The following is a 27,914-nucleotide window of genomic DNA, read 5'->3' as shown; positions in this document are numbered from 1 at the left end:
TACAGGTGTTGTCACTGTTATTATCAATACGTCAAGTAAAAATGAAAGTTAAATGTAAACCGAGGTCCGCTTACAGCGAAAAGGGCGTGGCCCATGTACTGTTCCATGTGTGCGTAGTAGAGTGACATGATCTTGACTAGGCACTGTAGGGCGGCCACCTTGACTTGTGTGTCCTTCACCTGCGTGGCTTCACAGACCACCTGCATGATTATGTGTCTCTCTCCCTGCAAAAGGGGGGAAGGGGGATGGAGAAAAATATACAAATAGTGAATGGTCACGAGCACGATGGTACAAGATTTCGCACGAGGTGAAAGATAGAGGCGCTCTAGTCAACGAGACGCAGCCGAGTTGCATAGTGCGCCTCATCTTTCACCGAGTGCAAAATCTTGTTCCATTGCACGAGTAAAGACTATACACTATTTGTTTCATACAACACCTCGAACGTCAACAGATATGGTCCACCACAGATTCTTAAAATTAGCACAGAAATGGAAACCATTTTCCATGAAAGACGAATGAGTAGCCACACAGTTGCAGTCACCATGTACGTACGTACGCGAAACGAAGTTCTTTGCAAAAATGAGTGACAAAAGTACGCGCTTGTAAGCGCGCTTGTAATTGTTCAGTGCGCACGGCAAATGTTTGTTTATTGTGGCATCAGAGCTGTGCGATGGCACGAAAACTTCAGAGTCAATCTTGAGTTTAACACGGGAGTCAAAGGAAATGGGTGATGTCAGCCATGCGCTATCCATTTTTGCTCAAACAAAATTGCACGGCTGACAGCCAGAGCGTGCGATGGAACGTTTAACTAAAATGTCACGTTAGGTGTTGTATAAAGTCACATTAACCCTGCCGTTACCACCAGCCACTACACCCTGCACTATGTCAACAGAGCTGTGAAGTGTTGGTCCTGGGAGAGTTAATGAATCAAGCACTTTAACAAGTTTGACATAAGAGAAAAAAGAAACACCATGCAGTCAAAATAAGATATTACACTGGAACAGTAATCTTAACCCGTTGAGGACTGTTTGATTTTGCTACAACACGCATTTCCCATAGACACTTGTCCAAGTACACTCGGAACTCGTCCTCAACGGGTTAAAAAAAAACCCAAAAAAAACAGAGTTGTTCGTGCAATAATCTTTAATAGCGCGGGCTTACCTAGTAACAACTTAGTTTGATGCTGCAGTCGCTATGTCCAAAGAATATGCAATATGCAGTAGCTCGCATTTACCAAATGCAACAAGTGAAAATACACAAGTCTACAACAAATCAATGCATGATTTAAAATATAAACACAAAAGATGTAAGGACAGCATCTTCAGAGATCTAAAAAATTAACGACGACAACAAAAATACTGTACCATGAATTCAGGTGGTTCAAAGTGTGTCAACCTAAAAGTGCCTTTCTATGGACTAGCACAAATCTCAAACCCGTCAAGTTTCAATTTTCCATTTCCTGTCATTCGTATTTCATGTTGTTCTTACATCTTGTTGTTCTTTACAAAATAATGTTGTTGTTGTTGTTGTTGTTGTTGTTGTTGTTGTTGTTGTTGTTGTGAGCTATCCCCTCAAAAGCATGGGGCTGACAATTATGGTACATTGTTTTTGCGTTCCACTTCTCTCCACAAAAGTTTGGCCCATTCTTGGGTCGATTCTTACCGCTTTTTCAAAGTTTGCTTTGGTGATTTCTAGCGAGTTCAGAAGGGCTGTGGTGGCAGCAAGTTTGATGTGCATGCTGGAAAAGACACAGAAGTATTCAGTCAGTAAAACATATCTCGCTGCTATTAAAGACAACATTTCTTTTCTGGTCATCTACAACTTCAACTCAAATTTAAGTTACACTGTATCTCTTAATACTTAAATCTTGCATTTTCCTTTTTCTTTCCCTTGTCAAGGAACTCTACATTCAAAACAGATTACATGTAAAAAAGAAAATAATAACAATAAATAAAAGATACCTTGCTCAAACCAACACACATTTCAACACTCTCGCATAATATCAATACAATGACTTCTATAACCTATGCTGTATCTACAAATTCAGGAACTGATAGAGCATTTGCAATAAGTTTGTTTTTTCATCAGCTGACATTTTGCCATTTAACCAAGACGCTAAACTGCCCATATTTGAACAGAGAGTGAAAACTGGAAGATGCCAGACAGAAAAGTATGAGTATCCAGGGCTACCAACATTCAGACATCAAAACTCTGGGACATTCAATAGGGTAAATCTGAGAGATATACATACATTATGTCAATAACAACAACAAAAATTACAATCAGATTTTTGCATTGATAACTTCCAATATTATTCCAATATATTATATATTCCAAAGCTACTTCAAAGTCTTAAAATATAACATCTTAGCTATATTTTGCAGAAAATCCTATTCAATTTGGTTAAGCGGTCACAGAGAAATGTGAATCTTTGTATATCATGTCATGGGTCTGATTCTTTCAAGTTCAGCACACGAATGCTCTTGGAATTGCATGTGTGAACACACTGGACAGAACCTGGAGAGGATGATTCCTGACATGCTCTACAAAACTCCTCATTTCTCTTTGACCACTGAAGCAAATCGGATGGGGTTTTCTGTAAGATGCGGGTAATAGTTATAGTTTCATACCCTGAAATTGGACCCTGAAATTTGGATTGATTCATTATTTTTAAAGGGGAAGGCTAGTAACTGATCAGTGGGAATCAGTGGAAATGCTGGGAGATGATTGTTCCAATCCTTATGGGATTCATTCAAGAGTTCATTGTATATCTATTCTTGTGTGAAAATGATTTGCTTCAGAATGGCCTCATATTCAAGTAATGTGCAGATTAATGCTCCGTCACTGACCAGGGACGCTAACCTGGAAGCATTAAACTGCACATTACTTGAATATGAGACCATTCTGAAGCAAATCATTTTCACACAACAATAGATATACAATGAACTCTTGAATGAATCCCATAAGGATTGGAACTATCATCTCCCAGCATTTCCACTGATTCCCACTGATCAGTTACTAGCCTTCCCCTTTAAAGCTATCATTGTGGAGGGTCCCACTGTGATTTTTTTTTTTTTTTTTTTTGTGGTACATTTGGTATATTTGTGTCCTACAGGCACCCATGATAAGACAAAGACCAGGGAGCACTTTGAAATATAAACATTCAGAATATGCATACATTGTGTAAACTCAAAATTACAGATTCAGCATGCACTTCTTTACAGATGTTAGCCAACTCTTAATGTAAATACACAGATCCTCAAGGTACTACGGTTGTAAACTAATATAATGGGGCTTACTTTGCTTCTTCTTTTCTCATTCCCTGGACGATGGCTGTGAGGATTTCATTCGAATGGGCTGCGACGTATTTCAGTTCCTGTTTGGATGGAAACAGTCAATCATCAGAAAACGCTGTATATCCAAGGTAGTCACTTTTACGAGGTGCAAGACAGGAACAGGGATTAAAATATCACTGGCAGACAATGTTAAAAGTTGATTATGTCTACAACTTCAGGAAGCAAAGAGTCTTCAAGAGGAATGAAACCCAAACATACAATCCAATTGAGTGAGTGCAGCAATTTGAATTGCAGAATAAATCAGTGAAATTTGAGGAAATAGACAATCCTTTCAAAAGTTATGAATTTTTCAAGTTTTGGTGATGAGCCCGCTGGATCAGAAGATGACAGCAGATCATGACGTCGTAATTGGAAAATGATAGAAAGAAAATATGAAGAAAATTCCAAAAAATATCTTTTTATATGAAAAGTACACAACCACTTGACTTGTTTAATAATGATGTTTGTCAAGGGCTCTATTGCTCCCCCTGCTTTCTGAAAGAGGTAAGTCTGGTGCTTTTTCATTATGCTAGAAAAGTGAAAATATGTAGAATTTTCGTAAGTTTTTTTATATCGTTTCCAATATATGATGCCATGATCTGTAGTAGTCTTCTGATGCAGCGGCCTTCAAAAATTCATAACTTTTGACCAGATTTTTCTGATTTCCCTCAAAAACCCAGAGTGCTACACTCTAACACCCATCTCATGCACATACATATTAGCCAGGTTCACACGTACAAAATAGCGGGATGATGATCGCGCTCCATATCTCTTGATTTTTTGCAACCGTTCACATGCTCCAAATTAGCGGGATAGCGATCGCGCTCAGAATCTTGAGTTTTTTGCAACCATTCACATGTACAGAATTATCCCGCTACTGTAATTGCCGATCGAGATAACAGCCAAACCTGCAAAACTGGGTCACACAGTGCCCTTCTCTATCACTGCCTGCGCGCACTTCCCTTTGTCCATTGTTTTTTGCACGTCAGTGGTGTGGTTCGCGCGTTGTTGTGGTGGTGCGCTAAAGAGGTGAAGGACCTCCTCGCATAGGCTTCGCTGTTGTGATGTGCGCATTGCATGATGTGATATAAAAACTTGAGATTCTAAACCCGACCATTCACACGTACCGGCGCGGGCCAAATTATCCTCCTAATTGAGGAATTAGCACAAGATTCTTGGGATTAGCATTGCGATGCTTATCGTGCTAATTTTCAGGTTTTTTCTGTCCACACGTGCAAAAATCCTGAGATACCGATCGTGATGCAAATCTCGAGATTTGTATCCTGCTAATTGGTGTACGTGTGAACCCGGCTTTTATGAGAGGTGACCCCCATGTCTTATTCAATGCCAAGGGGGTTGTACCCTACAGCCATTTGTCCCACAATCAAGGAAGATTCTGGGAACTACTGTTGAAGCTGTACAGATAATTCAGCAAATGAGGAAGTCACAGATATTTTCACAAGATATTATTTTCACAATTTGATACGAGGCTTTAAAATGCACCAAGGCCTGTCTGTCTGATATTTTTGTGCCATTAAATTTTGCAGCCCAATAATGATTCGCAAAATTCACATAAATTAAACTCTCTTTATATCACAGCTTTTACAGTATTACTTACTATTTTCATGTGCCAACAAATGTATATGGTACCCTCTTCTACCCCTTTTCACAAGCAAAAGACTCAGGCTCTGATGATTATGAAACCTTGACATATGTAAACATACTTCTTGCAATGTACTATGACAGGTGCAGGAAGCTAAATGCTTTCTATACTGTACATCCTAGAATGTTACCCCATACTATGCCCTTTGCAGCATGCTATGCCCCAGGCAATAGTACTTACTATATCCTGACAGATGTAGCCTATGCCTTCCAGTGAGCTCTCCTTGAGAAGCTCGGTGCCCTGGGCCGGGTTGAGGACGTTGTTGACCAGCTGTGGTATTAGTTCGGGCCAGAGCTCCGAGGGAAGCTCTGCGCAGGCGATCCCGGCTATGCACTGGGCCGCAGAGCTGGGTCTGTGTTCCTCCGTGCCCAGTGTTAACAGTACCTACAGAAATCAGAAAGAGTATGAGTGACGTTTGACGCTCATCGACGGTGTATAAATTCTTTTTCGGTTTCTCCAAGTTTAATCACTGTTGCACAAGGTTAAAACATTAGTGTACTAGTCACTCAGGAACAAATTTTGATCAAATAAATGACTAGTGTTGTGATACACAGGCTAATAAAATCTGAATGAAATTTAGAAAATCATCAAAAACAGACAGCAAATATTCATCTGCTTCTTTTTTTTTTTTAAATGCTTGGTTCCTTTCATATAGACCGACAAAGATTATCAAAGAGGACTGTCTATTTGTAATCGTTTACCAATTCCTCAATTTGGAACAAAGTATTCAGAGCTCTCACGTCCCAAAGCCAGCCAGAAACACATTTTCCTACATTGCAACTAAACACTTATTTCCTCAAAAGTTATGGTATGCTGTCTATATAGTCATAGTGGTAAATCATGAGCTCCGGGCTAGCTAAGGGTGCCAGTTGAGCCAGCTGCCCATAAACTCTCATCTAAATATAAAATACAACAAAACAAAACATTAAAAAAAAACACCACTACAATTTTTCACGATGTCACTTCTTTTCATAACTGTTTTTAAAACCAAAGAAAGATACATTGAGCTGGGTCTTCCACTGCCACACAAAACATGGCACAGTCCGAGCTTTCACAGCAGGGTTTCATATCCTCTGTTGAGAATGAGAAGGGCGTTAAGTTGTCTTTAATAACACTATGGGTTTAGCGGCAACTTAACGCCCTTACCATTCTCAACGGACGATATACTCCCCTTTTACATGTCTGTGTATGTGTGTGTGAGAGAGAGAGAGCTTTATGCATTATGTCCATTTTGAAGGCAAGAGATACAGTATATAATACATTGTAGTTTCGGCTGCTACTACTGTACTTCAAGAGGAATGAAGAGTTATGTGTTATATAAATCTGGTGGTAAAGGTCACTGACCTGGTGTTTGACATTGTTCCTGACGTCCATGGCGAGGGAGAGCCATCTCTGCTGGTAGGCCAGTTTCACTGTCGGGTCTTTGGATGTGAGGGCGTTCTTCAGCTGCAGGCCGGCGGCGATCCGTGCCACTTGGCCGTTGTTGGCATCGGCGAGGATCACTGCCAGCTGATTGAGGAACCCGGGCTGCATAAACATAGGATGAACCACAGGAAGAGGGTGTCATTTGAGCCAATATAAATACATCAATCTGAGTATTTATGACCAACACCCAGTTGGCACATGACGAAAGTACCGGTATATCATCAAGGATATGTCACAGGCATTGTCATAACTAATCCCATGTTGTGGTAAATTAATGATATGTCCCATTTTTGCAAAAGACCCCTATGTGAGTCTCGTTTGAAAATGTTGTGATTTTTTTTTTTTTACCTTTGAGTATTCACCAATGAAATAACATTGAAAAAATCCCTTCACTCTAGAACCCCAATGACTGGATAAAATATCATAAAATCACAGGCTTACATCTGGGAAATCAAATGAACTGTTGAAGATTTTCACTTCAAAATTTCAGGCACACATATCTGTGCCTTCTCAAGGACAACCACAAATGAGCAATGTCTTTTCAAGGCCAAAGGAAACTTCAAACACTTTTTGACAGCCCAGCTTGTAGAGCCCTGGTCTATAGTGTGTGCATCATACACATTGTATGTATGTCAAAGACACATTGAGATAAACACATTACAATGTATGACACATTATGTGTGTTACATAGCACTCGGAGCAGACGGTGACTGTACATGTAGACTGTTTCTCTGCCCACGGTCACACACTTTGCGATGATACAGTGATGTATTCACGTTATGGCTATGGTGTGTGCGTCTAGCATTTTTACTGGGTCCAATGGAATGTGGTCAATGAGGTTTTCCATTTTTCAGCAAGTTGCACAGCACAAAAGAAAAAAAAGAAAGAAATACACCATTAATTTGCCCTCATAAAGTTCATGACTGTGTGCTGGCAAGTTCATCATCAACAGAACAGAACCAGACCACACAAGCACAATCACTTTACTCGATCAGGTCTGAGAATGCTATGCTAGCATACAGTGTACATCGTAACCTAAGGCATGCATGCATACATGTACAATACTTAGTTCCTCTTCTTCTCTCTCCCTCCCTCTCTCTGTCTCTCATTTAAAGGGATAGTATACAACCTTTGGTTGTCAGTTGTATAGATATGGGTGAGATTGGGATTCAAGTTTCCTTTTTTTTTGGGGGGGGGAGGATAATTAGAAACCACTTATGTACGAAATACTAAAGAGCATACAATCGGAGAGATTTTAAAAGTTTATTTGATGAAAATCAGTTCGGAAATGGTTGAGAATTCCAAAAATGAAGCAAAACAAAGTGGGCTTGGGTGGGTCTTAGCTTGTAGCCACCACACAAAAATTAGCAATGAAAATTGTATCATCACATCCTTGAAATTGCTGCCTCGCTTGAGAGTTTGTGTGGAAGTTTGAAATGTAGTATTCCAACCATAGTGTTTCCCTTTTACAGAATTTATTTATAAGGCTAATTGACACACTCTACAGTTTCTATCCTTAAGGCATGTGAGAATCTGATTTTTAGCACACATTTTGTATCATCTGTACTGTGCTTCCCTCTTCAGTTCTATCAAAACCTTCACTCTACGATTGTCTTGGAAACGTTTCACTTTTGAACCTGTGCTGGGCCTACATACTGAATCTATCTCAACAAATCCATTGTACATGTATTTTACTCATACATTGTATCAAACTGAGTGTTTGAGACATTTGAATAGATCACAGAATCTACAGCTAAAGTCTCCATTTGAAGGATGCAAGTATATCCGTTTTCTTTGCGTAATTTCTCATTTGAATGCACATATTGTGTAACTGCTGCTATCAAATGTTACCACAGTATATAAAAGATATGCAAGGTATCCTACCCATACAAGCAGTGGAAGCTGGTATTTCATGATCACTACGTTAAAGGAGACCCCCAGATGATTTTCAGACTTTTGCATTTGAACAACTATAGATTGCACTCAAAATCTATATAGTGATTGGGATGCAAACATTTTCCCTGCATATAGTACCTACAGTTTACGCCGGCTACAGTGAATTTTTCTAGAACTCATTCGCACGCTGAATTATTCACTGGGATTGTAGTCTCAGCTGCTGGCTAAAGTTTTCTCCAAGATTAAATGAATAATTCATCACATTTGATGGTCTCAAGAGGCCCACTCATTAACATACTCAGCTGAAACTGAGGTTCAGCCCACTTTACTAGCAATTGCTGGCACTAGACCATGTATCTGCAGTTTTGAGTTCCTCTGAAAATGCCTGGAATCAACCATGGGTATACAAGCTTCTGCTTGTGGCTCACCATGCAGTGAAAATGCCAACATCCCTAAATATATAACGTGGCCCCCTTTCCGCGCCCTGGGTTGGGCTCGGCAGGGCTGTTTCCTTACCAGGTCCCGGCTGGCTGCCTGCTCCAAGAATTTCTGTGCACGTTCCAACTCCGCAGTATCTGCAAACATGAAACAAGAAGGGTGAAACTTTAATCGGCAGCACAAATCAATGAATGCACGCTGGATGTAGTGTATGATGCCCCCTTCTTTGCACTATATATTTGTATGTTACACATGATCTCTGCAATGTAAATTTGCAATCAATACCTGATCAGTTATCGCACAGAAAATGAGTACACAAACTCCCTCCCCCCTCCCCCCCCCCCCAAAAAAAAAAGAAAGAAAGAAAAGAAAACATGCTAGAAAGTACAACAGATTCTCCCCCCCCCCCCCCCCAACCGCCCTATTGTTGTAGCAATCAAGCACAGGACCATCACTACTGTTGTAAGTACTGTAATATTGAGTTTTGTGCATGTGTGTGTGTGTTTTTTTTTTCTTTTTTTTTTAAATCTTGATTTGTGCAGATTAAATAAAAATATTCACTGCTTCCCATCTACTTTTCTTCTAATAATATATGCACTTAAAATTCAAAATTTCCAACTTAAGGACAAGGGGATCATTTCTTTAGCAAAACTTTCCCCCAACTTGATGGGTTAACATGCATGTGCCCATTCATTTTCTTGCCCAAAAGGTAGTTGTAGTGGCACAAGGCAAGTGGGTCCTTAGTACACTGGACCCTACATGCAGTGCACTGGTTTATTCCATTTTTTTTTTTTTTTTTTTTTGGGGGGGGGGGGGATTTACAGGTCACAGAAGATCACAAACGGATCACCCTTTACCAATTAGCACAATGTTAAAACAAAATCCCTCTTCGTGAAAAGGGGCATCTAATGAAAGGGAAATACACATCTCAATCCCTATATAAACATGGAACACTGACGTATTAGATCTGAAACAAGAGTCTTGTTTACATTATATCGACGTAAAAATGTAAATGTGGTATGGTTATCAATGTACAAAGATGTATTCATCCATACAGTTGTACTACAGAACTGAAGCTACACATTAAAAGCCACATTTTTTTTTCAATCAGATGCATGGCTATGCACGCAGAGGTTTATCATGAGGTTTGTAACAGAGCTCAAGTTTAACATCAGGTAAGGTAAGATTTGCTTTGTTCTTTGAAAAGCTTCTGAATTCATGCATAATTATCAAAAGAATCTAAGTGAAAGTTCAAAGTTCACTGAAACATGTCTGTATACCAGATTACACATAAATCATGTCCTCCATGTAGTACATGGAGAAGCATAATATTAAGCAAACAAACACGAGTCTGCGGTCTCCAATTTCCCCCGGAGCAGAGTCATATACACCATGTAAATGTTCATGGAGAACATTGTACAATATTTGTACATTGTGCAATATATACAAAATGTATATTCCCCTGTAAAAAACCTTTAAAACTGCAAGATAAACACATGAGCTGATGTACTGTTTAAAACTGCCACAGATGTTTTGGTCTTGCAAAATACTTTTAATCAAATTCTGGCACATCGCCAGAGAGAGGAGTAGATGAAGAACTACGAGCAACCAAAACACAAATTTTCTCTTGTTGGGTTTCACCATGAGTGTGTTTCAGGATGGAAGTTCAAGTGCATATCATACAGGGTCTAGTATGTTGTACATGAGTATAATCAAAGATATGGCCTTGTGGTGTACAGGCATGGTAATGTGATCACTCTTCCATGACTAAAGAGGTCAAAGAACTTTGATCATCCCTCGATTCTCCCTATTGCAAATAGCTCTCCAAATCTGAACGTGTGTGGCGCTCTAATTTTTGTTTACGTTAAAAAAATGGTTAATTCTCGGGATCTAAACTTCCAGTTATGAACGCGTGATACGTACACTGTTAGGCACATTGAACACAGAAGTACAAAGTACTAGCTTGTATTCCTAGATCATATCAAATTCTGTTTTATAATCTCGCAAATAATAAGAGTTATTTTCTAATCTGTAACTTTACATTTGATAAATGGGATTCTTCTGCGAAGCAGTCCAATGCTGGGCCGATGATGCCAAACAATGAAATTACAGAAAATACCAATAGACGAAGGACATGACAAGGGTGAAGTTCCCAACAGACAAATTTCAGCGGAGAGCGGAGAAAAATCTGCTTCGCAGTCCAGACCACTTCGACCTTAGGTGAAACTCACGTATTTGTTTGAGACATTTTCAGAAAGGGATGTACAATAGATCCTACACTGCAACTGTACATAGGATCTTTGTTACAATTTTCTAGAACCGCAAAACTGGAAGTACACGTCCCAAAAACAATCGAGCAGATATCGGCATCGCGAGATGGTATCGCTTCATATCGTCTATACTATGTGATAGGGACAATCATTATTCCTATGCATTCTGAACAAATCATGAACTGCTCTGTACTTTTGTTATAAGAGGATTTATCTCAGTCCTAATGATGATAGAATAGAGGGTTGTGAACCAAGTGTAATGATAACCTGTTTATGATAGGTATTCGAAAGGAATATTTTGGGATTACATTGATCATACACCATGGTAAGAAGTGAAATATGTGATGCTTATTGTATGTACACTAGTATGCCTTCATGCCTTCGATGGTCAGTGAAATAGGGGCTTAAGACAGGGCTGCCCACTCTAACCATTTCTTCTACTGGTCTGACCTGTCTGATCGGTAGGTACAAAAATTGTACCTAGTTTTTCCATTTTTAACTGGTAAATTCCTGAACAAGATACTGGTCCAACAGTGATTTTTACAGGTCAGGGACCATCTGACCAGTGCCAGAGTGCAGCATTGCTTAAGAAAGGATACTGTGTCAATCTGTATGAAAACATTTAAATACAGTTTTTCAGATTTCATGAATTTAAGAAAAATTTGGATGTGTCTGTGTGCGAAATAAATACATGGAAAGTCAAGCAATATCATCAAGATATCAAAGGTCACTTGGGGTCAAATTCTGTATCATACCCATACAATCCAGAGAGATCCTTTTGAAAATCAGATAAAAGAGTGCTGCTGCTGGTACTGCATAGTCCATAAACATATCCACTGCACATGTCATGCAGAGACTCCAACCCAAAGCACCTTCTGATCTGGAGATTCTCCCGCCTGAAACCCCTAGCAAACGGGGGACTCCAAGTTGATGTGCGCGAAGCGCGAAGTTCCTAGGGTTCTAGATGCTCTTGTAAATTGGTGCTACATTGTATCTAAGGCTTATTTTTTTAACATACAATAGTAATAAGTAAGAAATCCTGTCCAACGGGAGACACAGAGCCAGGGCGGGAGAAATTAAATCTCAAGCGGGAGAACGAGAGATTTCGCAAAAATGGGTTTTTGGCGGGAGATCTCCCGTAGATCTCCCGTCGAAAACGGGAGAGTTGGAGTCTCTGGTCATGTATTAAACATCATGTATTGTACATCATGCATTACATTAAATGCATGCATGCAAGCAAAGGCAAGTTTCACACTTAATAAGACGTACACATGGACCTGAGCTAGTCCACTTCAGTAGCAGCAGTAGAATGTCCATATCAATGTGAGAGCACTTGCACTATTTAAAAACAAAGCACTCTACAATTAACTGTCCACAACATTTAATGGAGGTTGCATGTTATGCATGCACTGTAGTACAAATGTAGTTTCTACACTATTACAGTGCACATCACAAAATCCCCGTCACTCAACTATCATACTCTACACACATGCATTATAGCACTGTCCTACTGCAGTATACGCCTGGAGACTGGTCCACAATATGGTATGCAGGCTGGTCCACAACTTACAATTTAGCATTGCAGATGTCATGTATGGATTATAGGGAAGAAAGATTGATGAACTAAATTGTATAATCCATCCCTAGTGACAAAACCACAGCAAACACATCTCATAGCCCAGCAGTAAATCAAGGCTGCAAGTCAATTTGAACATTTTGATTAGAATTCAACAAAACAACAAATTGCTGTACCACGTTGGATGACATCATGACCTGATAGGTACAATTTGTACAAATTGTAGCACCTCAGTGTAGAGCAAACAATAGATAACTGCCAGTAGCTACCGTGTATACATACATGTGGGTAATTCCATGAAGTTGGGGCAGTGTCCATGTAGCATCGTGATATTTAAAAAATACATTTCAGCATAACTCAATATTAATTATGCTATACATTTATTATTTGTAGGCTTTACATTTGCATTGAGGCCACACATTTTCCTGGAAATTTTGTGCCATTCAGACTCAATTTTGATGAAGTTATTAAACAATATGTAACAGTGTCCTGTAGCATCGTGAAGTGTCCATGTAGCATCGTGATATTTTGAAATTTGGTCCTAAGAGACAAATTATGGCAATTAGCTTAACCAAAATTTGATGCAATATGCATTTACAAGATATGAATGAGATACAATTGTTTGTAGCTAAATATCTCAAATTTCCTGCACACAGTTTTGATTTTAAAAGCAAATTACAAAATGTATCACGATGCTACGCAGTGTCCTTTTTTGTTACATTTGAAGGACACCGCGTAGCATAGTGACACATTGTGTAATTTTCTTGTAAAAGTAAAACTGTGGAAAGGAGAGTTAAGATATTTAGCTATCTGACTAATCTAGTAATTATGCATGAATTTTTGGTCAAGCTATTTGCATTAATTTGTCTTTTAGGACCAGATTTTAACTATCATGATGCTACATGGACACGTCACGATGCTACAGGACACCGTTACATATTTTTTTAATAACTTCATCAAAATTGAGTCTGAATGGCGCAAAATTTCCAGGAAAATGTATGGTCTCAATACAAATGTAAAGCCTATAAACAATATATGTATAGCATAATTAGTATTGAGTTATGCTAAAATATAACACTTTGTGCCCCAACTTCACGGAATTACCCATGTACATACTAGAACTCTTTTACACTAATCCTCAAGTCCGTTCTCCGCCACTTCTTCACCCCCCCCCCCCCCCCCCCGACTGAAACTGAGCCAAATTCCTTGTTCCTGCCATTGTTCCATTAAATCTGTTCTTCATAATCATCTCTAAAATGCAGTAATTTAGCAATTCGCATATGTACAGTGCGCTCCTGTTACAATGAAGTCCTTGGGTTCTGCAGTTTTCTTACGGTTATATCGCAATTTCGCTATAGCCGAACAGCAAAGTACAAAAATGTATGATTGTATCAAGATGATAATCTTTTGACCTACATGTAAAATTTTACTTCATTGCAATGAGTATTTCATTATAACTGTTTGTAATGGGAGTGCACTGTAATTTCACATTCCACTGAAAAAAAAACAACAACTGCACACTGTATCAAGACAGCACCATCTACTTCTCTTCTAATGTATGTTCAGTTTAAATAGAGTTTGTCTACAGAGTGCTTTGTCACGTCATACACAGCCGCCAAAATGCATGCATCACAACCAGAGAGGTTCAAAACAGCTACATGTATACTATACAGAGCTATTTGGGAGATGTTCTGCTGAAGGGCTCGGCAGTGCGAAGGTACAATGCAGTGGGGAGGCTGACCGCACTCCGAAATTCGAGAATCCCTACAAAAGAACTACATGTACACAATGTACTGTACATCACTGATCTCTATGTACACGTATGTACATCTGTACATGTATTAATACACGTGAGTAGAAGAAGCACCTTACCAACACGCATACACATACATGTACGTACAAGCCTTGATGCACCTGTATCAAGTGTATTCACAGATCCATGAGGAATTTTATTCTATCAAGTCTGCACTTGCTACTCTCTAACTACTTCCTGATCACTATAATATGAGTGTACACCTCGTGTACATTATGCATTAGGCTGCGTTCACATAGAAGTATACTATTCGGGTATTCGGGCTCGTTTTTCGAGGGCACGCGAATAGCTTGAATCGAACGATAGGATTTCCTCACACCGGTTCACATAAGAGGGCACTATTCAAAAGTACCGAATAGCTGCGAAAAGTATAGCAAAGTGGGAATCGAGCTTGTTCGATTTTCTTGCAGTGTATACCGTCTCTCGTTTATGAAATAATGACAATTTTGGTCTGGATTTGACCTTTAGCAAAAATAGGCATGTAGACTGACATTCTGATGCAGTTTAGAAATTGTTAATAAGATTTGCTGGGATGTAGGAGGAAGAAATCCTCACTGCATGGGATGGTGAGTTGACTGTGCGGGTGATGGTGTACTCGGTGCCCGAATACCGAATACCGAATACCGAATACCGAATACCAAATACCGAATACCGAATACTTCTATGTGAACGCAGCCTTAGAGCTGAAATAAGCCAGCCACTCTGACGTATTGTCACAATTGGAATCTATGATGCTCTCGAATTGTGAGACGAATGTGGTAGTTGCCACTTGATGGGATGTATCGTTTCTTCTCTCCTTCACTCTTTCAGTCAGAGCAACAAAAGGGAGAGAGAAAGACAAAAAAGAAAAACTATAAAGAAAAAAAATACAATCACCAAAAGACAATTTCTCAATTTGTCCCAGTTTAGGAGCATTTCAGAAGCCATCATACCCTGGCAATTCATCACATTTGCTACAAAGCCTGTAGTTAACTTCAGCAGAATGTGAGCCTCCTCCATCTGGTATCATGCATACCATACCATGAGCAGTGGAGTCAATCTGGAAGTGGCATTGTTAATCCTGCACGCACTTGTCAATTGATGTTTACTGCAATAATTTCATTATTAATGGCCAAAGTTACACTACACATTGTAGAGAAGCTAAAACACGTGAGAATGACAATATAAATCTGAAACCTACAAATTATCTATAAGAGTCACTTTGAGGTCAAAATTTAAACTGTGCACAGCCCCTGGATTGCCATTCAGTAACATGCATCCATGCACGCACACACTCTGTACATTACATCTCAAATTCTACACAACAAACTTGGACCAAATCACAGGAAATTCTTAAAAACTTATTTGAGATCACTCACAGGAAATATTGGTTGTTGTGCTATCGACGTTGACCTTCATGTCATATAAAATTAGTTCAAAACAACTCACTCTTCGGGAGCCATCAGACCACACCGCTCCCACATGCACAGTATGAAATTAAAGTTAAGCATCCAATATCATGGAACATCTTTCCCATCGGTCTGGAACTGAAAGTCGATGTAGAAAACTACAATTATTCAATATGGCCAACTGAATCCAAAAAGGAATTTACTAATCAATGTGTGTGCTCGTGTCTGCCTCTGTCAGTGTGTGTGTGTGTTTGCGTGCGCTCCATCAGGAATTTCCCTTCTCAACCTACTTCATTCACCTTGCCAGAAATTTTTTTGGCAGTGTGTTGATACAACCAAATGCGTGCTTCTTTACCATCCAGCCACATGCATATAGCTGTAACCGTATTCAGAGGGGCTGGATACAGTGACACACATTGCACGAGTGTGTCTTTATACAAACTTGGAGAAGCTGGATATCAACATATTGTACACTGTATGTATTACGATTGGGTACGAAAACCACTGTGTGTAGCCGGCCACACATCGCACCAACATGCCCCAACGTACCGGTCCATCATATACCACCAGGGTGGTATACAACTTGAAATTTGAGCATGTTGCAAGCTCAGAATCTACACCATGTAAGAATATCGCACAAATTGTATGTGCATGGAGCGCACATCCCGAGCACGTACATTGTAGTATGCAATATTTCGCAGCTTATCTCTCTTTTTGCAGCTTACATATCAATGTTTCTCTCATATTTGCACACAAATATCTTAGTACCAGGTAGTTTGATGGGTGTGCTTTATGTATTGCACATGTTTTTTTTTTCACGTTTTAATGTACACTTTACTTTGAGCTTGTTGCAAATTCTTGAGGACATTGCATATATAGTATGTTGCTGGCTCAAATTGAGGATGTGCACAAGAATTTGAGGATGTTGCAGTGACATGCGGAAACCTCTCATGGACCATCCTGCACCACCACCTCACAACGCGATGAAAATAACCCCATTAATCACACCTTTAATACACAGCTTCATTAACCTGCAATATCTTCATAACCTATTCCCACTACAATCTGATGGTCTTTATTTTCTTCTTATATAATGGATTTAGAGTTACCATTGATTGGAGGACTGGGCACAGATTGATTAGGATCAATCACAACACTGCTGTATAACGGAGTCTAGACTTCAAGCTTCAGCTGCTAGCAAAAACCGCCCTGGCCTGCACACATCACGATCATCATGTACATATGTACAATATGTGCATATTGAAGAGCATGAACAGTGCCGCACGTGTGTACACGAGTAACGTAATGTACAGCATACAGTTTGTACATATATGTCAGGGTATGCACTGTAGCGCTATCACCAAGTCGCCGCCGTCGGCTGCACCAGCGTGGTTGGCTGACTGGTTGCTGGCATGGCCAAGCTGCCAAGCCGTAGGCTTCAGGTTAGAAATTAACCTGTTGAGGACGGACTGAATATGCTATAACACACATTTCCCATAGACACATGCCCAAGTATTCTCAGGACTCATCCTCAAAGGGTTGAAATCTTCGAGAAAACTTGTACTTAAAACAAATTAATGTTTGTGTCAAGAAAAAAAAAAGGAGAAAAGATAGCAAGAATGAATTGGAAACCATCTTTAGACAAAAGAGTTGTTTAGAATGCAAGAAAAATAGGTTATCTCCATCGTAGTCTTGGTAGTGATGTTGCATCCGCAATCAATGATATGGTAACAACGTGGTATACCTCATTGCATGTTTTGCACATTTCGCGTGTACCATGTGTGGCTCCTGGCTGTGTATCCAGCAACTCAGGCTGTGGCTACAACCACACGCATGTGGCTGGAAATGGTTTGACACACATGTGTGGTTGCACATTATACACTGCCTAAATTTTAATAATTGGCTAGAGCGAGAGGGGTCCAGATATGTAACGTTACGTACCTTGGTACATTGATTTCAACCCCTGGTTATGTACATCACAACTTATAGGGCCTAGATCTATAGACAAGATTTCTAGCTAGCTAACTCCAGTTTCATGCCACAAGCAGGCAGCATATGTTGAAATGGCTGGTGAAGAATGAGGTTTCCTTTGAGTTTAGCAATGGCATGTCAAAGTCAATGCATAAAATTTTACAGACGCTTCCTGATATGAAACCAGTTTGGTTCTAGAATCTAATTCATGTGATTGATCACTGAATGCGATGTTGGTTGAAAATAGAAATAAGATATAATCACTTTTTAGAGGCATTTCCATCATGATTTTTGGTGCAATTTGAACTTGCAGGATTAAAACTATACATGTACATGTTTACAAAAGCACATTAGTGTAAAATTTAATCCCCCAAAGTGTCAGGTTCTCACTGTGACCAAGAAACTGAAGCCTATCACTCAGCCCTACTGCCTCCATGGGCAGACACTTTTGAGGGCAGATACCGCAAAGTACCTTGGAGTCCACCTAACCAAAAACCTCAGCTGGAATCATCATGTTGATACCTTTTTCTACATGTAAAGCAAGAAAGCACGTAGTAGATTTTTGCCCCCCCCCCCCCTCAAAAAACCCCCAAAACAACATCAGCTTTCCTCAGAAGGAACATCAATGCCTGACCAAGGAAAACAAAAATCCTGTGTTACACAACTCTGTTGCACCCTATCCTGCAATATATGCCTGTACTGTCTGGGACCCCTCCACACAGGAGAACATCACCAAACTAGAGAAAGTCCAGCGACGTTTCGCACGTTTTATCCTTAGCGATTATCGATGGACAAGTAGTGTTACGCCAATGTGATTTCACCAGCTGCATTGGCAAACACTTCAAGAACGCAGAGCCCAGCTGAAGGCAGTAATGATGTACAGGGTCATGAACTCCCTAGTGAACATCCCACGGACTTAATACCGTACACAGTACCTGCACCATCTCCGTACTTGCATCGTGGACATCAGTCCGGGAAACCCGCTCACGAGGCCTGCTCCCCCGTACGAGCACTCCTCCGCCTCACGAGGCCCCCGGAGAGCCTCATGACGCTCCCGGGGAGAGAGACTCAAGAAGCTCCCTGTTCACTTTTTATTCATCTCACATCTGATATATAAATTGTCGCAACTTTGCACAGTGATTTTGTATTACACACACATGTCCACTATCCATGATGAAAAGAATAAAAAATTCAGTTTTTTTTTACAACAATCGAGTTTTAATCAATTGATGCACAGCGACCCATCGAAACACGGGCGCCAGCGGGTTCGCTCAATGCAAGGCTGCCTGATCCGACTATATATTTTCAGTGCTTTTTTCTGCGGCTCTCACCTCTCCGCGCACGAATCAGCCTCGTGAAGCTGAAGTCTGACATCTTTTTACAAAAATTTGTAACGAGCAAAATAAAATCAGTACTAACCTGATCTTGTGCATATATCCAAATTTCTATTCCACGCTGACTAAGTAGGTGGGTACTCCAGTTTGTTGGCAAACTAATCACTTTGTAGGTACAGTATGACAGGTTCACTTTCTTCGTCGATTCGGCCGTCTGCTAACCTTTGGGCGCTTTTTCTGGAATCCCGCGAAGCGACATCACATTACATCACGCATCCAGCACGTACAGACAGCGCACAAGCTGTGAGATTTTCAGAGCGAGCTTGCGCACGCACCTGATGATACAGTATCCTCTGGTACCCGTGCGTGCGCAAGCTCGCTCTGAAAATCTCACAGCTTGCGCGCTGTCTGTACGTGCTGGATGCGTGATGTAATGTGAAGTCGCGTCGCGGGATGATTCCAGAAAAAGCGCCAAAAGGTTAGCCGACGGCGGAATTGACGAAGAGAGTGAACCTGTCATACCTACAAAGTGATTAGTTTGCTAACAAACTGGAGTACCCACCTACTCTATCAGCATGGAATAGTAAATTGGAATATATGCACAAGATCAGGTTAGTACTGATTTTATTTTTGTCGTTACGAATTTTTGTAAAAATATGTCAGACTTCAGCTTCACGAGGCTGATTCGTGCGTGGAGAGGTGAGAGCCGCAGAAAAAAGCACCGAAAATATATAGTCGGATCAGGCCGCTAGGTGCGGCAGCCTTGCATTGAGCGAACCCGCTGGTGCCCGTGTTTCGATGGGTTGCTGTGCATCGGTTGATAACTCGATTGTTGTAAAAAAAAACAAATAGAATTAGTTCTTCTTTTCATCATGGATAGTGGACATGTGTGTGTAACAAAAAATCATCGTGCAAAGTTGCGACAATTTATATATCAGATGTGAGATGAATAAAAAGTGAACAGGGAGCTTCTTGAGTCTCTCTCCCCGGGAGCGTCATGAGGCTCTCCGGGGGCCTCGTGAGGCGGAGGAGTGCTCGTACGGGGGAGCGGGCCTCGTGAGCGGGTTTCCCGGACTGACATATTTTTACCCTGAAACTTGTTGTCCCTCACACAAGAACATTATGTTACCAATCATCAATCTTCCCAGATGCCATCCAATCCGATTGTGGAACAGCCTTCCTCTGCAAGCTCTGCAGACTCTACTAGTAGTACTAAAAAGAGGGTGCAGGACATACAACTGCACTATGAAACAACCAGGGGTGTTTTTAGCAGCACATAGATCAAGTGATTTTGTAGACATTTTCAATGACACTGTATATGTCTGCAGTCTGCACCACACCTGCCCACCCCCACGTGACACACACTAGAGTAGTAGTGTGTACGCTGATTGTAGTGATACACATTTAGTGGACTGTACTACCTGGAAGAAGAAGAAGAAAATTCTAACATTACATCCCTGCTATTTGGGGGGATTCCAAAACATGGCATTGCCATTGTCATTGTCATTGAAAGGCGCCAGCACTTCTCACACAACAGAGTCAGCCAGAGTCAGAGAGGGAGGTTCCTGCTGCTGCTGTCGATGACGATTGTAGAACCTATGCTATACCAACTTTAAATTACATAAATTTAGAGCCCCGTTGTTGTGGTTGTGGGAAAGCATGAAGCAAAGAGAAAATAGGCATAGAAATTCTTATGTCAGATATATGTGGATTCAGTAACATTAACATTCTTATTGCTAAGTCATGGCATGCAAGTTCAGTTCGCCACCAACCAGTGCAATACAACTACAACCATGCAGCATTTGAGGTACAGAGTCACTCACGGCACGGCTACAAATACACTGACATTAGATGAATGACATGGGTGACATACACATAGCAGTTTAGCACTGTCGCACAGTGCCGCTGGCCGATCCGTGCGATCCGCCTCGCATACTCACCGGGAGAAACAGTTTTCTCTAAATACGCCACAAGATCCATCTTGATATTCCTCCAATGATTCCACTAAAGGAGGATATACCTGAATAATCAACTGAAGCTGAGAAAGGAAAACGTGAACAGCTCAAGTTGATCTCGAAAGAAGATTGTCCCTAGAATGATCCACCTTTGGCGATAGTACACATGGGGCGCCAGTAGAAACACAGCATTATGGGAAGACTGGGAGAGCTCGAGAACCTTTGAATAGGAACCCGTTATAAGCCATTTCATAATTGGCTAAGGGAGAGAAGCCATCTAGCCATCCATTTTACAACACTCACTCACACAAGTTACTGAGCAAATTGAGACTATTGTCGTTCTAAAGAGAGGATGAGTTTTTCGACATAAAGGAGTCCTTGACTGCTACGCTACTTATAGAAAATAACGATGATATATCTGAATTAAAAACCTGACGTCATTTCAGATTGAAAAAGAAACTTCTTTTCCCATGGTATTTTGCTGTCAACTCGGCTCTATGAAGACGTCTGTTTTGTCCGCAACGCCGTAAGCCAATCACAACTTCCGTTTCATTTCCTGCTGATAAAGGGACAAAAATTCCCGAAAATGTGAACCTTCAGAAAGAGGGCAGCAAGGTACGTTCATTCATTCCGAAAACACGGAAGTACTTTGGGGGCGGTCAAGGATAGCAACTATGGGCCAATAAGATTACAGGAGTAACTTCTGTAGTTGCGATAGCACTCGGAGTCGTTCTTGTTGTAGGATTTGGCACTTACGATGACTCGTAAAAACAATGTTTGCTATAATATTGGTTTCTTTTTTGGACTAAATATTTCCCCCAATAAAACTTTCAGATTTGTGAGAAATTTGCAAATACATACACTACATGAAGTTATTTCGTACAAGAAACTGGATCCAATTTTCTATTTCTATATTCGAAAGCAGAATGAGTCTTCTTTTCTGAGTGCATGTATGTGTCTGTGTGTATAATATGTGTCTGTCTTTCTGTCCGTTTGTGTGGCACTGATTAAGGTCATGAATTAGTACTTAAAAAAAAATCCTTTCATAGAGCGCCGACGAGGGCAACCAAAATAAGTCACATGTTAATCGTATTCCCCACCATGATACTTGAATAGACCTAAGGTGCCCAACGTTGATTGCTTTAATAACAACTTGGACATTTGACTGCATAGATTTATAAGACGTAAAAGCGATGTTCTCCAAATTGTATCATATAATTATGTATAGGGGATGTTGCATTCATTTGCTAATCTTTAAAATGTGGGTCAAATAAATCCTGGAAAGTTTAGGGTGCTGAGAATCCGAATGATACCATTACTATAAACTTGATGATCATGATTGCTGACTTTATGAATTGGCTATTTTTTTTGTGGGTGTTACAAGGATTTGTACACATCCAACTAGAGATACAGGTTATGTAAGCATATGTTACACATGTATATGTTTTGCTCCCCATATACATGGTCACATTTTTTCGTACGTTATTACCTCCGCCAAGGGAGGAGGTTATGTTTTCGTTACCATTGGTTTATTCGTTTGTTCGTTCGTTCGTTCGTTTGTCCGTGTGCAAATAACTCAAAAAGTAGTTAACGGATTGGGATGAAACTTGCAGGAAAGGTTGAAAATGACACAAGTAACAAACGACTAACTTTTGGTAGTGATCCGAGAATTTTGGGGGAATTTATGAAGGATTTTTGATATTTTGCATATGCATATGCATATGCTTGGTATATGCATATGCATTGCATATGCATATACCATTCCTTGTAAAATGAAAGTAGCCAGAGTTGTTCCCATTTTTAAAAAAGGGCGAAAAGATTTTGTTAATAATTATCGTCCTATTTCCCTTTTAACTTCCTTTTCAAAGATACTCGAAAAACTTGTGTATAAACGTACCCTTAATTTTCTTCTTCAGTCAAAAATATTTACTGATTCTCAATTTGGATTTCGCAAAAAACATAGTACAACTCACGCATTACTCAAGTTTATTGATAAGATAGCTCATGCTATAGATGATGTATCTCATACTGTTGGTGTTTTTCTTGATTTTTCAAAGGCGTTTGATACAATAGATCATGATATTTTACTTTATAAATTAAATCATTACGGAATTCGGGGTAAGGCGTTAGAATGGTTTTCTGATTATCTGACAAATAGAAAACAATTTGTAAGTATCCACGGTCATGATTCCCAACCTAAGTTAATTTCTTGCGGGGTTCCTCAGGGTTCCCTGTTAGGTCCACTTCTTTTTATTTTGTATATCAACGATATTCAGAACTCATCTAAGATCCTTTCCTTCGTTTGTTTTGCAGACGATACAAATCTGTTCTTTTCTCATCCAAATCCTGATGAACTTATAAACATAATAAATGAAGAACTTGTTTCTGTTCAATCTTGGATTTTTGCAAACAAACTTTCCTTAAACCTTGAAAAAACTCATTATATTTTGTTTAGTAATTCCCCACCTGTACTACCTATTTCTGTCAAGATCAACAACATTGATTTGTCACAGGTCAACAGTACAAAATTTTTGGGTCTTTACATTGATAGTGATTTATCTTGGAGAACCCATGTTGGTTATGTAAGTAGAATTATTGCTAGAAATACAGGGGTTCTAAACAAACTTAGTTATTATTTTCCATGTAATATTCTACAGAGTATATATTCAACTTTGATATCTCCCTATCTTAATTATGGGATTCTGGCGTGGGGAAATGCTTCTAAAAATCTTATCGATTTGTTATTTATTGTGCAAAAACGCGCTATTAGAATTGTAAACCACGCTGGATATTTATCGCATACGAATGAACTTTTTATGAGCAATAAAATTTTGAAAATTCCTGAGTTATTTTCTTACAACGTTTGCCTGTTTATGTTTAAATTCTCAACTGGCCAATTACCAGATGCATTTTCCGAAATGTTCACAAGAAACTATACAGTTCATGATTATCCAACCCGCCAACGTTATGCGTATCACCTTCCACGTACCCGAACAATTTTTGCGAAAAAAACTATCATGTTCACTGGACCTAAGTACTGGAATGAACTCCCTACGGAACTTACAAGCTGCACCACTTTAACCTCATTCAAACGAAAATTAAAACAATATCTTTTGAGCAGCTACGGCATGCATATTGTATAGTACTTGTTGCTCAGTATTTCCTCCCTTGTCTATCTTATTTATCTTCTAGAAGTAGTCCGACGGGATCCTAACCATGTACATTATTATTCTTCAGTCTGCCTGTTGCGCTCTCTAAGTTTTTATTGTTACACTCGATTGTTGGAATTCTTGCGCGTGGCAGCTGTCTGTTACCATGGTCACACGGCCAGAATGGTTTAGGACCCCGCTGGAATTTGACACCTGAGCTCCATTGTCCTTGTGTGTATATTTTATATTCACGACAAAATTCTTTTAGCCCACCTTCCATTTATGTATTTATGCCAATTGTTACGTCATCATCTATACCTCCACACCCACTTAAATCCTTACAATCTCAGTCGTTGTTCTCTCAATGTCCTTACTTGTAGTAGGTTATAGTTGTAACATGTGACCTTTCAGTGTTTTATTCTGTATTTTATATAGCAACATTTGATTTGATCTTGTTCGTTTTAATCGGATCCCCCAATTATAGTATGGTCTAAAAATATCTGTACGTATGCTTCCCCTAATCTGATTTTACCACGGGACCTGCGGCTCTATACAAGCTTGCTTTTACGCAGGCCCCATCATATTTTTTTCGCATTATGATCTCAGTTTAACTCGCATGTATACAGACCTTGTGTATACCAAGACAAACTTTTGAACATTCCGGTGAAGTTCTATTTTGAATTATGTTCTGTATAGATTTCGTATCAATTTATTTTATATTGTGATATATGTGAGAAATATGAAAATAAATTGAAATGAAATGAAAATATTACAAGCTCTGCTTTTTAGCTACCCGTTCATTTTCAACATTTTCAATGTTATGCAGCTAATAGCATGTATCTATTTCTTGCTCACTTCTTGTGGTTATATCGTATTTCAAAGTATGTAAACGTGTATATATTTTCTTCTTTCTTCATGCTATGTTTTGTACATTGACACTCTGTGTTGAAAATCAAAATTAAAATAAATGGAATGAAATTAGATGAAATGAAATGAAATGCATGTACGTATGTATGTACAATGTGTGTATGTATGTAGCCTACGAAGTAAAATGATATATTCAAAGCATGTAAAATGATATATTCAAAGCATGTAAAATGCCCTGTTATTGGTTGAACAATAGAAGCATTTTTTTTTTTTGAACTGGTATCATATACCTTATACTGGACTATCATTAATTCGGACCAATAATTGGCTTCTCCACGCCTGCAATTCTATTTCCCTGTCATCAGTCTCTGTGAAAAATGTGACTGCAACTGAGTTTTTGTGCATTGGTGTAAAAACTAGCATAAAGAAATAAACTGGCAGTGCATTTTTGCTAATAAAGTATGAGTTTATTCGACTCAAATTACAGCGGCCTCCGCCTTCTTCAGGAGTCTTGACAATTTTGAGTCGAATAAACTCATTCTTCATTGGCAAAAATGATTTACCAGTTTATTTCTTCATTTCTTTGCGGAGCCAATACGTGAATTATCACCACACACACACACACACACACACACACACACACACACACACACACACACACACACATATATATATATATATATATATATATATATATATATACCTGTCTATAGCGGCTACCCTTAATAAGGGAGATGAAAAAGTGAGTTGTAGACAGGTGATCGCTAATTGCATTGTACATATAGGAAAACACAGGGTGTCACCACTTTGTTTGGGCCCCCACTTTTTTTTTACCCCGAAATAGAATGAAACCTTTGAGCACGGTAAAAGGCCTTTGTTTTTTTGTTTTCTTTATTGCTTGTTGGCTCATGAAACTCCGAAGTGCCCCCACACACTTTTGAAAACGTGGCGTCGTCCATGTACTGTAATTTGATTAATTTCCATGTTAAGAAGCATAAAATGCAATATTAAAATATCATGATGGATGGTATTATTATTGTAACAAAAAGAAAGTATAGAATTTCTATATTTCTTCTTATATGAATGAAAATATAAAAAGCTCATGTGGAATACATCTTTGATGGAGTGTCTCGTAACGTTGGTATGCTCCATAGGCTTAAGTATTATGTCCCAAAGAAAATGTATTTATACTTTACAAGTGGTTGATATTGTCGTACATTTCATACCGCAACTTTGTTTGGGCAACGTCAAAAGTCATATTGATAGCATATTACTTCTACAAAAGACATTTATAAGTATATTCACCAACTCAGGTTACTGGGACCATTCAGATCCTTTATCAGCAGAATTAAAAACACTGTACGTAGATGACATTATATATATATATATATTTTTTTTTTTTTTGTGGGGGGGGGGGGGTGCCGGGGCAAAACTCACTCTTTATGTTTCGCTTACATAATGGTCAATTGCCATCTTCTTCTTTTCTTCTCTCTTATAATTTCAGTTAAACAAGGACATGATTCATATTCTTATACCACAAGACAATCTGATGAACTTCATTTACACAATCCTAAAACGCTGATGGCTTCGATACCTATCAGACACATTATACCAGATATTTGAAACTCCCTTCCTTCTGAAATTCGAAATATAAAGTCCATGTAGGCTCCTACTCTTTTAAGAAAGCTGTAAAAACAATGTTGCTCTCTGGATATCAATGATTTCATTGTCATATATGTATGTAAAGTATACATGAAAGTCCTTCTTAGAAAAATCATCGCACTTAATCTATTGCGTAATCATGTAGCCGAAAATGATCTGTTACTGTTCACCTGTACCTCGCTGATCAGTGATCCAGGTAATCTAACTTTTTGTAACCCTTCAGTGAAAGCAAACAGACCTCTCCTTTCCTTCAGGTTTGTTTTCTTCGATCTTATCTCTACGCAAGTCTTTTTCCTTCCTATTGTATTTTTAATGTGTATTATGTACGAGGGCTGCATCATGCAAATCAAGCTATGCTTAACATACTTGCAGATGAAACACAAACCCATGCAGCATTAGTGCTTTAAAGTAGTTCTAACATGTGAATTAAAGATAGAAACAACCACTGTAAAAGTTTGAATTCGTATAATTGATATTTAGTATTGTTAACTACCGCGTAATGTGAACAACAGTTATAATAAAAATGTTTCCAGACTAAACCAGCTACAGTTATGGTTTATTGAGAAAAAATACTGATATCTCCTGATATTTTAGACTTTATTGCAAAAATTGTATATTGTGACCGTGCATCACAAAAGAAACAAAAAGTAGCACCCCTTGATTTTACGTGATGACAGATGAAATTGGCCAACTCGGTCAATCTTAAGTTTTTCATATTTTCTGAAAGAGCTTTCTTTCTTATACACTATTCTATAGTTTGGGATCATAACACGAATGGGAAAGTGTGTTTTCAGCAGTTTTTGTACAACCCCTTTTTGGAGGGAGAGTAGAATGATCATATTGAATTAGATCAGAGGCCCCCTTTCATTTCTTGAAATCCTTTGTACACTCTTCACTTTCAAGTCTTTCAAGTCTAATAACTTTTGAAAAGATAATGCCACTGCTTTGAAAGTTGGCATTAACCATGGACAGAGTGTGTTTAAAGAACATGCTCAATTTCAGCTTAATCCAATAATCAATTCATTGTTGTTGTTCCGGTGATTTATATCCTGTTTTTGTCCCTTTCATCGCACAGCTAGCGCAGCTTGGTGAAAGATTAAGCGCTTGAATAGACCCTGTACTTCGTAGCCTCTTTCCTCAGTTTACACTTTTCCATGCAGAGTGTGTGCTTT

The 27,914-nt window shown here is 39.2% G+C and overlaps 1 protein-coding gene across 1 annotated transcript in view; it reads right to left on the bottom strand.

Annotated features, from left to right (window-relative positions):
• LOC139732351 (importin subunit beta-1-like) overlaps window positions 1–21,228 on the bottom strand; it is a 36,502-nt gene extending 15,274 nt beyond the window's left edge. Inside the window, exons 1-7 of the mRNA XM_071643218.1 lie at window positions 21,050–21,228; window positions 8,836–8,894; window positions 6,343–6,525; window positions 5,179–5,382; window positions 3,300–3,376; window positions 1,663–1,738; window positions 75–224 (exon numbers count right to left, since the gene is read on the bottom strand). Of these exons, the coding sequence (XP_071499319.1) occupies window positions 75–224; window positions 1,663–1,738; window positions 3,300–3,376; window positions 5,179–5,382; window positions 6,343–6,525; window positions 8,836–8,894; window positions 21,050–21,089 (789 nt within the window). The 5' untranslated portion in view covers window positions 21,090–21,228. The remainder of the gene's footprint in view (window positions 1–74; window positions 225–1,662; window positions 1,739–3,299; window positions 3,377–5,178; window positions 5,383–6,342; window positions 6,526–8,835; window positions 8,895–21,049) is intronic.
• Between the last annotated feature and the right edge of the window lie 6,686 nt (window positions 21,229–27,914).

The sequence above is a fragment of the Diadema antillarum genome, unplaced genomic scaffold (assembly GCF_040938485.1).
Source record: "Diadema antillarum isolate AM-2024a unplaced genomic scaffold, OU_Dant_1.0 seq00000414_RagTag, whole genome shotgun sequence".
NCBI lineage: Eukaryota > Metazoa > Echinodermata > Echinoidea > Diadematoida > Diadematidae > Diadema > Diadema antillarum.
This window is presented reverse-complemented; position numbering and strand designations above follow the sequence as displayed.